Source organism: Callorhinus ursinus, unplaced genomic scaffold, assembly GCF_003265705.2.
Source record: "Callorhinus ursinus isolate GAN/ISIS: 27379988/994484 unplaced genomic scaffold, GSC_fseal_2.0 scaffold63, whole genome shotgun sequence".
Taxonomy (NCBI): Eukaryota; Metazoa; Chordata; class Mammalia; order Carnivora; family Otariidae; genus Callorhinus; species Callorhinus ursinus.
Window position 1 is genome coordinate 6,142,668 of NW_027397125.1, and position 15,221 is coordinate 6,157,888.

The 15,221-nt window shown below is 40.3% G+C and overlaps 1 protein-coding gene across 2 annotated transcripts in view; it reads right to left on the reverse strand.

Annotated features, from left to right (window-relative positions):
• PLXDC2 (plexin domain containing 2) overlaps nucleotides 1-14,515 on the reverse strand; it is a 477,133-nt gene extending 462,618 nt beyond the window's left edge. Inside the window, exons 1-2 of one of the 2 annotated variants that reach the window (XM_073885626.1) lie at nucleotides 14,452-14,515; nucleotides 13,310-14,087 (exon numbers count right to left, since the gene is read on the reverse strand). In XM_073885626.1, coding sequence (XP_073741727.1) covers nucleotides 13,310-13,421 — 112 coding nt within the window. In that variant the 5' untranslated portion in view covers nucleotides 13,422-14,087; nucleotides 14,452-14,515. Of the gene's footprint in view, nucleotides 1-13,309; nucleotides 14,335-14,451 lie in introns of those variants that run through there. The other variant, XM_025891922.2, reaches the window with a different exon arrangement.
• Between the last annotated feature and the right edge of the window lie 706 nt (nucleotides 14,516-15,221).

The following is a 15,221-nucleotide window of genomic DNA, read 5'->3' on the forward strand; positions in this document are numbered from 1 at the left end:
TTTTTCCTAAACCTACAACTAGCATGCCTGATTGTTACAAAGCCAAAGATGATATGGTATTATCTCTGGCAGTTTGAAACATGGATACCCCAATAATTACTATTTTAAAATTATTAGTGAAAACCTCCTCAGACTGCTCACTGTTCTGGAGAGAATTCTTTGCCTTGCTCTGCCTTACTTTTTTACTCTTGTTTACATTCCTCCCTCAATGTACTGCTTCCATACTTCTTTATATTTCTAGGGTAATCTTACCAAATCTTTAGGGAACAGAAATTTTTCACCACAGTGATTATGATGGAGTAGATGACTAATTTTATTCCCATATTACAGATGAAGAAATGAGGGCCTCAGGGGTTAATATTCTCACACAAAGTAACTGGTAAAAGGCAAAGCCATAGTTTGGACCCAAGCCTGTCTGGCATCAGAAGCATCCTCTAACAACCACAAGGTAGTTGAATGTTGTCTCCCGCAGGGCCTGTCCCCTACCTCCACCCTGCCTGCCCTCGTCTGGCTTTGCCGCTTCTACAGGCACTGGTCTGTCCCTGCATTATGCTCATGCTTGTCACGGTTCTCCCACTAGACTCACACTACATTCATGCTTGTGTTCTCCTGCAGATCACCTTCCTTAAGTATAGAAACTATGTTTTATTTTTACCTAAAACAATGAATTATGAAATTAAATTGACTGAATAGAAACATCCTCCAACTGAAATTATCCTGTTGGAGGAACAGCTGAACTAATATGAAAATTAGGCAATCTGAACTTTATAAAGGGATTTCAAATCGTACCATGGAAATGTCATATATTTTAAGCACACATCACACATAAGTATGTAACATATGGCAATCCCCAACTTACATATAGAGAATATGATTTAGAATGCCTAGGTTTCTAATTAACCTACAAGAGCCTATTTTACTTCTAATAAAGGCATAAATTTATTCCTCCAGCCATTTAAAAATATTGATTACTTATTGGATAAATGAATGGATGGAGGAATGAATCAGTGCCTTCATTAGAAGTAAAATAAACATCTGTGGGCCTCTACTCAATAAGTAAGTCAAGGATTTTAATTGAAAACCTACCAGGTGCTGAGTGCTATGTCTGAAATGTAGTTTTACTATTTTTATTCTATTTTTGAATTCTTAATGGTCTGGAAAATCCCAATTAAAAAAAGTATTAAGTGAAAAATAAGTTTTGGCTGTGGATAAGCTTTTGCCTTATTAATGTCTTTTCCCCCTTTTTAATTCTGGGTACAGATTAACAGACTAACAAAAGCTACAATGTGTCACCCATTAGAGTTAGGGCTTTCTCCTTTCTATTGCCTGGAAAGTTCATCTACACCCACAACAAAAATAAAATAATAGGAAGTACAGGGCAAATGAAAGGAAGATACAAGATTAAACACAAAGAAAGATTAGAAAAATAAGGCCCAGGTAAGAGAATTTAATGTGCAAAATGAGAAAGAAACAAAATATTACTTAAGAAAAGCAACAGGGAAAAATCTATTACAGTCACAACTTCCACCTGATATCTGAGATTTGAATTATTTTTTTTTAATTTATTTATTCATGAGAGACAGAGAGAGAGAGAGAGAGAGGCAGAGGGAGAAGCAGGCTCCCAAGGAGCAGGGAGCCCGATGCGGGACTTGATCCCAGGACCCCAGGATCATGACCTGAGCCAAAGGCAGACGCTCAACCATCTGAGCCACCCAGGCGCCCTGAGATTTGAATTATTTTAATGGTTAATGAGATGACACTCTACCAAATGAGCCAACACAGAAAATTCATTTAATGAATACTTATCGAGGGCTTTCCATTATATATCAAGCAATATGAAATTGTCAAGAAAAAAAAGGAAAGTGAAACATGGTTCCTATCCTCACAGAGCTTACAGTTTAGTGGGAGAAATAGTTCTCAATCAAATACCTACTCAAATAGCAATATAATAAAAAAATATGTATTTACCAAGACCTTTTAGTGGCAAGTAACCAATCTCACCTCAAAAACTGGAATTTTCGGGTTTATGCTATTGGGAAATCTAAGACTGCCTACACGTGGCTTTAGACTTCTATCTTCCTAATGCGGCAACCATCAGACATATTTAAAAACAAAACAGGAAGTGATGAGTTTGAATCTGGAGAGGTAAGCCAGGACCAATTACTGAAGACCTTGACTTTTTCCCTGGACTAAAAGGGAAGGGTTAGTTGATCTGATGTCCACGACACAGGGGTATTATCAGTAGCCACCTGAACACATGCTGAACTGTCGTGGGGAAGCATGATACTATGACAGAAGGCCCAGGAGAATACCGTAAGAGTCAGACAGAGGTCAGTCCTAAACACCGGTAAGGTACTGTTTCTAGAAGAAAGGGGTAAGAGATCCTGAGCAAATTATATCAGTTGTTCACACCATAAAACTAGTATGGAATACAGAAAGAATTTTGGGTATGTTTCTAGAAAAACAAATAGACAAAGGTAATAAAAAATGTGCCTGGAAAATAGCAAACACAAGTTATAGAGCACACAAAGGACGCTGACCCAAACTCATGCAAACCCCAGCAAGTGGATCACATTCAGGACTTTGAAAGGCATTAACTCACATTCATGAGTACAGCATTAGGAGATACTTTAGAGTCTTTCGTTGAAAAAACAGTTAAAAGTCTATCCAGTGATTTGTATCTGGAAACCTTTTAATATCTAATCTTATTATTATTTCCCAGGTTGCATCTTTAGCTTTGAGAGAACTGGCAATTATGCAAATTATGCAAATAGCATGGTTCAATTAATTGTTATTTCATTGTTTATCCATATGTCCTTTTAAACCATGGAATTCCCCCCAGAGAAGCAAATGAACCAATTTTAATGTTTTCAGACAATTCAAGTTGCTGGTTTATAAATCATTAAAGTTTTAATTAATAAGCATAATTAATTAAAGTATGATCATTTAAGTTTCTGTTCTTCATAGCTTAGTAAATGACCTAATCATTCCTAAACCATTATTTCTAAATGAACTCTAAATTCCTCATAAAAGCATGAAAATTCCCTTACTCTGAATCACTCTATCTCTGGCTTGCCTATACATTTGACTCATTGATATTTAAATCTGAGGCATGTCAAATGATGATTTAAAAACTCTGCTCAAAGAAATATGTAGAAATAGGGTACACAATTCTTTTCTTGAGTAATAAACCTGAACAAATACTGCATATCATACAAGTGGAACACTAACAACAAGATTCTTTTGTTGAACAAATTTTCAAAGAGGACTTCCTATTCTTGGAGCTAGTGATTCAGCAGTGATCAGTCACATATGGCCTCTAACCTTGGGCAGCTCACATGACTACACTACCGATGATGATAAGTGATATGATGAGGATGCGCAGAGTGCACTTCAGTGAGGCATTCGTCCAGAACTGGGAGCTGGCAAATGAACACTAAAAAAATTATTTAATATGCCAAAAATCCAATCTAAGCTGAGACCTGAAGGGCAAATAGCCAGAGAGAAGGAAAGCCTGCTCCAAGAAGAAGGAATGGTGTGTGCAATTTCAGAGGAGAGTGTGTGCTCAGGAAATGGGAGAGCAGGAAGGAGGAACTGATGAGTTTGAATCCAGGGAGGTAAGCCAGGACAAAATTATTGAAGGCCTTGACTTTAGGTTGAGAGCAATAGGAAGGCAGAAAACATTTTCAAGAGAGGAATGACATAGCTAGATTTATTTCTAGAAAGATCTTTCAGGCTGTGGAATGAAGAATGGCTTCCAGCAGGACAGTTTTGGAGGTAAGGTGTGAGGCTATTGAAATAAAGTGGGCTAGAAAAAATAGTGGCCTGCCAGAGCCAGGATAATGGAACGAAGGATGGAGAAAAGCAGTCTGGAGCCAGACATCAGTCCTTGGTTTTAAAAAATTGGCTTCTTATCGGCTGTGCCTATTTTACAAACCTCTCTCCTAAAAACAGCTTGACAAAACTGACATTGCACAAGCCTGGCTTCCTGCATAAAGCTGTTTTGCAATGTCCAGACAACGAGACTATAATCTGCAGAATGACTTTGAATCATGCTTGTTTTTAAAAATATCTAAAATGAACAACAGATGTTAAAAAGATAATGAAGGCTAAATAACAAAGAAATAAAACAGACTGCCTGGCTTGTCAGTTTACTCCTGATTAAAAAATATCCAGATGAGTACACATGAGTGCAGAACAATAGCCAGTTATAAACTGTGTGGAGGTAGAGATGAGGTTAGGATTTTCAACTCAAGCAAATTATAATCATTTAATTTATACATGCCTGTAGTCTAAAGAAAATCATAAATCTATTACCTTTAAATGGTAGTAATTTGTAAAGTATACTTTCTTTCAATGTAAATCTCCCATGAAATTGATACTAATGAGCTAAAGAGAAAACCTTAAGGAGAATCCTAAATCCAGGAGCTTTTACCATTCTCACCAGAGCTGTTTCTCTTCTTTAAGATTTTATTTATGTGAGAGAGAGAGTGTGAGTGAGTGAGAGCATGAGTAAGGGGGCTGCAGAGGGAGAGCGGGAAGCAGGCTCCTCACTGTGCAGGGAGCCTGGTGCGGGACTCGATCCCAGCATCCTGGGGTCATGCCCTGAGCCGAAGGCAGACAGATGCCTAACCAACTGAGCCACCCAGGCATCCCACCAGAGCTGTTTCTTATGAAGGAGCAAACCTACAGTCCTGCCTGGAATTGCTATGCTGGTCCAGAGAAGGTCACTAAAAGGGACACTGTACAAGTGTCACCATTTCCATATATTATTTGCCTAGTCCTCACCCCTCATTTATAGTAGTTTCCAAGAAGTTAGGAATTCACATTCTTTCCCTCAGTTGAGTTGCTCATTTTAATTAACCAATGGTTTCCACCTGTATTTCCTAAGAAATATTAAATGTACCATTAGCTTCATGATGTGATCAGGAAAACACTAGTCCTCAATCTAAGGACATTGTTTCAACTCAAAAAGATCACTGCCAAACAGTTACTATTAACAATTTGTCATGAAATGCCATGGTACTGGCTCTGGTTTTTCAGATGTTGTTGGAAAGAAATTACATCGCTTCCAAGGTGTTTAGAAATCGAGATCTTTACTAAATGACCCTGAGATTTAATGTGACTTCAAAGTCCAACAGAGTTGTTAGTGAAACCTGAAAAGTTTATTTGAAATAGGTAATGGATAATAGAAAACGCAAAGTTTTCTAGAATAGCCAGGACCCTTCTGAAGATCGCAAACAAGAAGGACAGGTTTGCCCGACCAGATATACTTATTATAAAGTGAAAGTAATTAAGATTGTGTGATATCCATACAGAGATAATTATCAGGATTCCCCCACCCACCTTTATCTTTGAAGTCCTTAATCTTGGAAGATCTAGCAGGGCTTGTACCAAGCATCATCTTTCATAGTAGAACATTCATGAGCCCAATAATCCATGAATCTTGTCTTTAAATACAAGCAGAGTAACCCCTGCATCTGAACATGAAGACACATATGTAAGGATACGGATAGCATGAGTGTTCAAAACTGCACCAATTAAGTAACTACACTGATTGATGGGAGATGGATAAATCAATTGTGGGAAAATAACTGGAAGATGAGGAGGAAACTGAGGAAAAATTAGGACCAATGCAAGTACATGTAATATGTGTGTACAAAACAGCAAGTGATGTTATTATTATTATTATATTAAAGTGGTGAATTATTACACAATTCAGTCCCAACCAAAACTGTTTCATGACACATTCATCAGTATTACGCAAGACTTGCCATATTAAGAAATGTTACCACAATACTCTGATATAGGAAATATTTTTACACGTACTTCAGGCCAAATGAAATGCTTTCATAAAATCCATTTAACTTGAATAGGAGAAATTTAATTTGAATAAAAGACATTTTAAAAACTATGCAAAATTTTAAAATCCAAGTTACAAATCAAAACAGATACAAATATACATCACCCAAGACATAGGATATCCTATGATGTTAATTAAGCTATGAAAATAAAACACCAAGCAGTATCTTTGTAAATATAACAAGAATGCCTTCATACTAATGTGAAATGACATTTTTTTTTAAAACTAAAAGTCAACTTTATTTTTATAGGGCATCCAGAATTGTCAAATAGGTATTAAAATACTCTTGAAATTTTTGTTGTGTGAACAAAAAAACCCTCAAAAAACCCTCTCTAGTCCCACTCCAAACAAACAAGACCCAAAGAACAAAAATGAAAATACATAGTCATATGTCTCTTTACTCAATTTTTGTTTCTTAGTTTTTCATAGTTCAATTATGTACATATAGTACACTTTATCTAATTTTAAACATGAAACTATGGACTAGCAAAATAATTAAGAGGTTGATTTTTTTTTTTTTAATCAAAAGTTCAGGACAGGATCCCTTTAAATAGGAATCCACATGCACTGAGAATATGATTCCGGATACCAAACATCATTCCACGTACATTTTTTCAGGAATACCTTGCAGTGCAGATTACAGTGATGTACTGAAGGAAATGGGGGAAGGTACAGTCAAAATAATCAGATATAACATTGAACTTGCTCCCTGCTCTGCGTGCAGTAAGGTCAGTGGGCTGTTTTGACCAAACAAACAAACAAAAAATACCAGTTAAGCAATCAGATTTATTGTGTCAGTGATAGCTACAGTCTATGTTTGTTTCTAGAGAGAGTTAAGCAAATATGCATAATAGGATATACACCCTAGAAGACTATTTCACATCTTGAAAATCATTATAATTTGTGAATTTCATATCCTAAAGTGATAAACTCTGCCTATCTTGCTTCTCTTTTAGGGTTTAGGGAAATAAGTATTTTATTGGATGCTGAGATCATGGATTTCAGAGACAAAAAGTTGGCAGCTACTGCTACAGATACATATACACAATTAACAAGTGTGTTAACCAAAATCACTACCTTAAAAACACCATTGCATGCTGAATGTTCCATGTGCCAACCGGACCAAAGAAAACATTATCCTGATTGAAACAAACCAGGGTGTACTTACCAAGCCTTGTGCTTAAAGAAAATGCGTCAACTTTATTTACACTTCTGCTATCAATGAACACTTAGAGGAGTATGTAGAGAAGTGACTTTTAAAAATTCTGACTTTTATGCAGTTTATCCATAGGGCAACCTCTTTACATTCACTATATTCTCAAAGCCTCAGTGAGCTAAGCACCTTACCTACAGGATGAGACTTTTGAGCAATATGATTCTATGAAAATTTTCCAATTAAGTAGTAAAAAATAGTGGATGAGGAAAGGGAGAAACTAAGCAAAAAGACTCCAGAAAAGTAAAAGGGAAGTCATTCTGCAACCCTTGCCTTTATGACCCTCTCAACAAAACCGCAGGCCGCTCTCTACTACAACATCTGAAGCAGAAACAGTGACTATGGCCGATTTTAATTTAGAAAAGTAGGAGAGCTACTAGTGCTTACATCTGCTTGGATGACCTCCAGAAGAAGGGATTAAAACTCTGGATTTCAAGGAAGGCCACACACCCTGACTTCATATTCATATCTGCAATCTTTAACAGGCTACCCTAATTCCAGACAGGTCCCTGACACCTCAAATTCTATTTAAATACCCAAATCTGTACCACCATTCCACATCTCACCACCTTATTAATGAAAAGAGGGCAAAATGAAAAATATGCCGGAGGATAAATATAAAATGAGCGCAAAGTCCAGCTGCAACACAATGTAGAGTATTTTATACTCTGTTCTTCCCACAGATATTCTTGTGTCAATTTGACCAAGCAATATGTGACACAATAAATAGTGGCATAAATTGTCTTAATAAAAGCATCCCTACTTAGTCTGTCATTCTTCAGTAACTTCCTCAGTTGAACAGAATCATTGTCTGGAGGATGGTGAGGGGAGACATCCTGTGTGAACCTTAGTGAAGAAGAAAGACTTCTCAGAGTGCAGTACTGTAAAGAGATAATTAAAGCTTTGAGAAAATGTGCTCAGAATAAAGGCAAAGGGCTGGAATTAGTCAGATTAAAAGAAAGCTGAAAAGCAACTTAGTAATATATAACCTTACATATTACAGTGATTACTTTTTGTTTACTTACTTCCCATCTCTAAAACAAATACAAGATTTTAAGTGAGGAAAGTTAGATAAAAACAAATGAGTGGGAAAGAGATGAAGCACCAGGTAAGCTAGTCCACCAAAAAAAAAAAAAAAAAAAAAAAATGAAGGCCAGAAGGTTTATACACTTGTTGGAGGTTGGCTACAAATTGTGCTCTAAGCTCTCAAGAAACCAAATTTTAAGAGGTAATGCATCCACTATTCACAATGTGCAGAAGATAACAAACTAATTCAAAAAAAACAACTCTTATTAAGATACAAAATTTCTCTCTCTTTTGCTCTCCCTCCTGCCCTCAGCTACTCAGGGAGCAGACACTGTGAAATGCATTGCATGGTACCACCAATCCCCCTGACCCCCAAAACAGTCACCATAACAAATTTTATGAGACTGTTTTCATTTTTTTAATTTTTTTTTAAAGCCTCCTTCAGTGTAGGTTAATGGCATGAGGCCTGAGCACAATTCAATTCAAAAGTAATTTCACAAAGAACTAGAACTGTTTAAACTATTTAATAGTGTTAATCTCCACTGAAAACACATGACCACCATATATACCCACATGCATATGCATTTTCATATATATATATATATATATATACACATCTATACATACACACATACACACTGTACTTTAAGGTGTTAGATTAAGAACATGAGTAAAAATTCATTCAGAAACCAGAAGTACAGTTGAGTATTAGAATGAACTTTTTAAAAGTTCTATTAATAGAAGCTTTAAGGTAAATATTATCCACCAGAAGCATTATGACAGTTCAGCAGACCTCAGGATCCTACCCTCTTGTTTTAAACCATTAAATCTGTAAAACCTGTCTATATATTCATTTCCAACTTACTAATGGAAAAAGTCATAAATAGGGTAAAAAGTATTTTTGAAAGTCTCCCAAGGGGACATTCAAGGCAATAGTCCAGCTTGAACTATAATTCCATTCAGTTCAGTCAGTTCAACAGCTCTTTATTGCATGCCTGTGGGGTAGATGCCACAGGGGATTCAGAAATGAATGACAATGGACCCTAACCTCAAGAACATGATATATGGTCTAAGGAAGTATATGAAAGAGATGCAGAAATGGGAAGGGGGAAGAAAAGCAATAACAACAACTCCTCCTCTAGCAAGCAGAGTCAAGCAAGAGCCCTTAAAAAGGCAGAGTTCTGTGGAGGGTCCTAGGTGTCAGTTGAGATAAGCCTGTAAGGAAAAGTAGAAGATGGACAGATGGGAGATGGATTGGGAAGGAGGAGTGGAAAAGAGGTATTAACACACATTTCATGTGGTAGGAAATAGCTCAAGACTTCAGATCTCATGATCACAGCCATGGATCAATTCATTTATCTTCATAAACATACTGCTTCTACAATAGAAAATATCTTTTAGGAAACAAAAAATGGAGACCAAACTAATTGAAAAGAATTCATGTTGTCTCTATCTTTGCAGGAAAGTATCTTGCAGAGAAGAAACCTGTTTGGAGCAAATTAGTATCTTCTATTACTAAGTTGTACTCAAGTACATCCTACTTGATAAAAACTTGTTTCTGAAGATCAAACTTAACCAACGCACACACTGTCCTACTTATAATAATTTTAGGTCTCTATGCAGATAGCCATGAACTAAAAATCTTACCCAATCTTAGGCTTCAACGTGGATCTATTCTTTAGAGGAAAAAGACTCTCACATTTTGTGTTTTAAAATTTTTTGCATGCAATCATGAGTCATTGATTGATTAAAAATCAACCTGCCCTTTGTTCATTAATCTGACCCACATGTACTTTATAGAGAATAGTCACTTCTGCTATAATTTTCTGTTCTAGGTATATATGCAAACAGAAAATTCTTACTGACAGTATGTCTCAACAGAGATACTCTCATAACAAACTCCACAAGTTAGTAATATTTCCCAAACTAAGTCTTTTAACTCCAATGAAAGCAGAAATAGAAAAATGTCCCAATAGAGAAACAACTAAAATAAATGTAAATGACCTATTGATCATTGAAATGAACTATTTCTCTCTAGTACATAGCAGTATTAGAAAGTTTAAATAGTGGAAATTCCCTGGAGTACTAAACTATTTTTGCTCTCTATATAGCAGTACTGAACTTCCTTGTTGCATTAAGTCACATTCAAGAATAATAACCAGGCCAAAATAACTATGTAATTTTAGGCCTTTTGTCCTCATTTAAATTTTAGAATTCTTTGAGACATTAATACATCTTTCTCCTTTGACACTGTTACTAGACTGTTTTTCAATCAACTTAGGATATAGAAATGAATGTATAACAATACAGAGATGAATTCAGATTTATAGAATCTAGAATTATTCTAAACTTATTTTTCTCTAAATAGTTGTGTTGAGAAAAAGTATTTAGTATGGCAAATACTTCTGAGGTATACGTAGATTACATTCAATCTTAAAAACAAATTCATTATATGATAATGAACTTTTAATCATGAGAAATATTTTAAAGCTACGTTTTTGAGAATTACACAATTTGTTAAAAATCTCCAAAAATGATACAATAACAGTTGTTTGTTTTTTTCTACTATACAAGTACACCACAAGAATGTATTCAAAGTATAGATCTTTACATGTAGGCGGTGCTATATAAACGTTGAATGGTTAATTTCAATGAACATGGGAAATAAACACTTATTTTTACAAACTGCCTCTCATTTATAAATGGTAAGTTGAAATATCAAAAAATATTGTCTATAGGAAAAAGTATTGAAGATCATTGATCTGAGACATTTGGGAAAGAATGGGAAGAACAGGAGAAAATAGCAGTTTCTCTGCCCTCTGGTGGCAATAAAATCAACTGCAGCATTTCTAAAGTAATGCATAATTAAATGTCCCTGTTATGAAATGAGGTTTTTCCCCCCTGTGCCAAAGTGTCTGTGATAAAAATCCTGATTGCTACATGGCAAATTTCAAGATGGTTGGACTTTTTAAAAATTTCCCCATGTTGAACTTTTACCTAGACTATTTACAAAGGAAGCTATTTTTTCTTCTACTTCTTTGCTATATTTCATATACTCAATAGGCTAACCATTTAACTTCAAGATTATTCAGCAACTATATGTAGACTGATATCCAGTAAAGAAGCGACTTCAGTTTGCAATAAATCTCCAAAACATTTACCAAGAAGTTTAAAAGCCATTCATTTTTTACTCAATCCTATAAATATATGGGTTTCTAGAGTAATTTTCCACCACAGATACTAGTTTATAATTAGTTTGTAACACCTGTACATTTATGTTGAACAATTTAGGTATTTTCTAAACCACAAAGCTTTTAATTATCTGGTCGATTTTAGAATGGAATGTTCACTTCATCCTCAATTTGAGAACTTAGAATAGAAAACGTATACATACTCTTCTCTCAGTAACATATCGTTATGAAAGAAGCTGAGAAAAAATATTTGCTTACCTTTATTTTATTTATTTTTTTTACTGTAAATGCATTATTTATTTTCACTGCCAAAGGAGTTTTCAAATAAACAACTTGGGATGCATTTTGGCACACACATCTCTCTAATCTCCTTTGGGATGAAATAAATTGTTTTCTTTAAGCATCTACTTATTCCATGAATGTCGTGATACCATATCAATACCATAAGGTAAAAGTCTTATTTTTTTAAGCCAATGAAATGTATCAGAGAATTAAACAAGAAAGGATAATCTACTGATATGATACCTAGTAAAGAACAACCTATGTATTGTACGTGACAAAGACAAATTAACATCAAGAACAATGGAGTTTTAAAGTGTTTCACAGTTTTACATCGTGTTGCCCCCTCCTCCCAACCCACACACGCCTCCAATCATAAATTGGAGCGCAGAGTCAGAATCTGTGCTTTCTCTATAAGAATTTACACGAGGGGTAGAGACAGTGTTTTGGTCAATTTCTAGGTCTCCGATTGGTAAATTTCATTCAAGGACTTTCTCCAAGATTCACCTCACCTGGAGTCCCCAAGTGACCTCGGTAGGCTTCCAGTCTGCGACTTTCATGTTTGACATTTGTGGACACATGTATACTTTCTGAGGAAGCACTTACCACCACCACAACCCCCACCTTCAGAATTAAAACAAAACAAAACCTTGATTATCCTAATCAGAAAGTTTTTGTTCCTTTTTTTTTTTCTCCTCCAAATGTTTTTGTTCATTTCACCTCCTCTGGAAGTCTAACCTGAGTTCACAAATTTCTGCCAAGAGCTCTCTCTCTGCCTGTTTCTTCACTTTCTTCCTGAGGGGCAAAAACGGTGAGCAGGACCCAGTTCTAAGTGGGAGGTGTCGCGAGAGGCACCTGGACCTCGGCTCGGCTGCGCCTAGCCTAAGAGAGTCAGACGGCCGCGGGTGGAGGGCTGCTTCGCGGGCTCCCCGCTGGCCCTGAGGGCTCGGCTCCCGACCCGACGCGCACCTGGCTGGCATCCGCCGGAGCAGGAGACACTGCCACTGGGAAGGAGCAAAGACCAGATCTCCGCGTGTGGGCAATGCCAAGGCACTTGGACGAACCCCGGACACGTTCGGGCCTGTCTGCGAAGCCGGCCGGCGGAGGACAATGGGGGCAGGGATTGGTCTCCAGAGGAGCGCCCACCCCACTTGTGCCACCTCCACCCCTCCTCGGCTCCCCGCCGCACCTACCCCGCCCCACTTCCAGAGCCCGTTCAGCCCCAGACAGCTAAAGGGAGCTGAGGTGGGGTTCACCTAAGGAAGGAAGGTGCGGCCACAGTAAATTTTTTCTCCAGCTAGGGGGGAAACCCTGCCATACCGGGCTGCCAGCACGTCCCCCACCCACAGCCCCCATCACGCACTCGCTTAGTTGTCGCGGCAGCAGGGAAGCAGGAGGAGCCGGAGGGGAAACTGCCCAGGGATGCCAGTTCCTGGGAGAGATATCTACAGAAGGTTTGCTCTTACACACCAGAGCCCTCTCTGGGCGACTTGGGGAGACGGTACCACCCCCTGTCGCTCAGGTGAAGGAAGCCCGAAAGCCTCAAGAAAACCCCCAGTCGCCTTCTCTAAACCAACCCTCTTCTCCCCATTCGGAAAGCCCAAGTTTACCCGAAAAGCAATTGCAATAACTTTCCCAAGGGCACACAAAGTGGGGGTGGGCTGATAATGGGGGGTAGGGGGGCGTTAGCGAGGTCTTCAGTTGCGCACAAAATCAACAAGCGAAAGTGCATCTTACCATTGATTTGGTTTCCAGGCTCCCCTTCAGTGAACTGAAACCGGTCCATTAAAAAGTGGCAAAGTAACACAACTCCTGCAGCGGCCAGGTCGGCCCTCGGGAACCTCGCCATGCCGCCGACGCGACCTCCCTCCCCCTCCCCTCCAGTCCTTCCCAGGCGCCTTGTGCTCCGGGGCTCCGGGTGGGAATGGGGACGATGGGGCAAAGCTCTGCGGACCGGTCTTGGCTGAACCTGGAGGCCTTTGTAAATTTCGATGGGATTTCACACTCAGGAGCTGGGAAGAGGAAGAAGGGAGAGCGAGGGGGAGTGCAGTTCTCTCTGGACCTCCGGGTCTCTCTTCGCAACTTGCCACAACACTCGCAGCCCTCACCCCAGACACTGGACAACAACTGCGGGAAGGAAAGGCCACTTGCAGCCGGGTCTCGCAAACTCTCGGTTCCGCACAGGCAGCGACACCCGGGTGCCCGCAGATAGTGACTTCCGAGCCCCCGCGATACACTCCACCGGGTTCAAAATAGATCTAATTCCACAGCCAGCGCGGCTGCCTTCTCCAAATCCAAGAGGGCTGTTGGCTCAGAAGGAACTTTCCCCAGTGTTGGGATGGCCCCGGCGGGAGGTTTGGGTTTGCGGGAAGGGGGTTAATGTGGGCTGGCGAAACCCCTCCGACAAGTTTTTCTTCTTTTCTTCGCCCTACGCAGGGCGCGCGTCCTTTCTCGCAGCCGGAGGGATGGGCAGCCCTAAAGAGCTGAGCCCAGGGAAGGCTAGGGCTGCAGCAATCTGAGGTCCAAAGCCAGGAAAAAAAAAAAAAAAGTGGGTTTAAAAAAGGGGGGGGGGAGGGAAGAGGAAAAAAAAAGAAAGGGGGGGGGAGCGGGGGGAGTCAGGCCAAAACCTATCGGGAAAGGGTTCCTCCTGGGTTAGGAGGAGGTGGCCACAAGCCCCGTTGAGCCCCGGGAGTTTGGTGGTGGAGGAGGCGCCGCCGCCGCCGAGCTCCCCCGCGCTTCTGCTCCACACTTTGGGGAGGGAAGGCAGTTCGCAATTTGCCGGATCTGCCGCTGCACCCTCCTCCCTCCTCCCCCCTCCTCCCCCTCGCTCCTTCAGGCTTCTCCCACCTTCCTCCCCGAAACCGGCAGCTAGCACCGACCTGTCCAATGGCTGCACTTTCCTCGGGGCTGGCAGAGGAGTCGCGGAGAGATTAAGCCGGAGGAGCCAAGCAAGGGGGAGTGAGAGGGCAACTCCAGCCCGGCGCGCCCCCAGCAGCCGGCTGCCCGGAGAGCCAGGAGAGGAGGCGAGGAAGGCGAGCTAGGAGGGGAGCACCGGGCTGCACCTCCACGCCGCCGGGGCGCCATCCTGCACCCAGCTCTTGGCCTTTGCAGCCCCGCCAGCGGCGCCTTCGCCCACCTGGCCCCCAGGCCGCCTTCGCGCACAGCTGCGGGGGGAATCGCGGCCCTCGCACCGTAAAGATGCCAGCCGCTGGCGGGGTCTTCCTGAGGGCTAAAGGGTTAATTGCAGTTCGCCATTCCCGGGAGGGCGTGTGTAGCATTGGTTGGAGTGTGAAGAAAGCAAACCCGAGCGTGTTCAGCTACTGACCCCGAGAAACCCCTTCGGACCCCAGACCCTCAAGACGGGAGGAGGAAGGTAGCGCGCTGGATCTTAGTCCCGCCGCCGCGGCTGCTTTGTAAAGTGTCCGCCCGAGGGAAAGCGAGAGTTTAAAGAAACAGGAGGCCCATTGAATTTCCTATGGGGGCTTTAACAGGCATTCGCTTGCTAGTTTGTTTTTGTTTTTTCAGCTCCGGGATGTGTTTCCGAGTTAACTCTTCCCGGCCCTCGCACTAGTTTACATCTTATTTTGCTTAGTTAGCCTCATTTTAAAGGGACAAATACAAAGAAAGGTAGCAAAGCATATTGATAAAA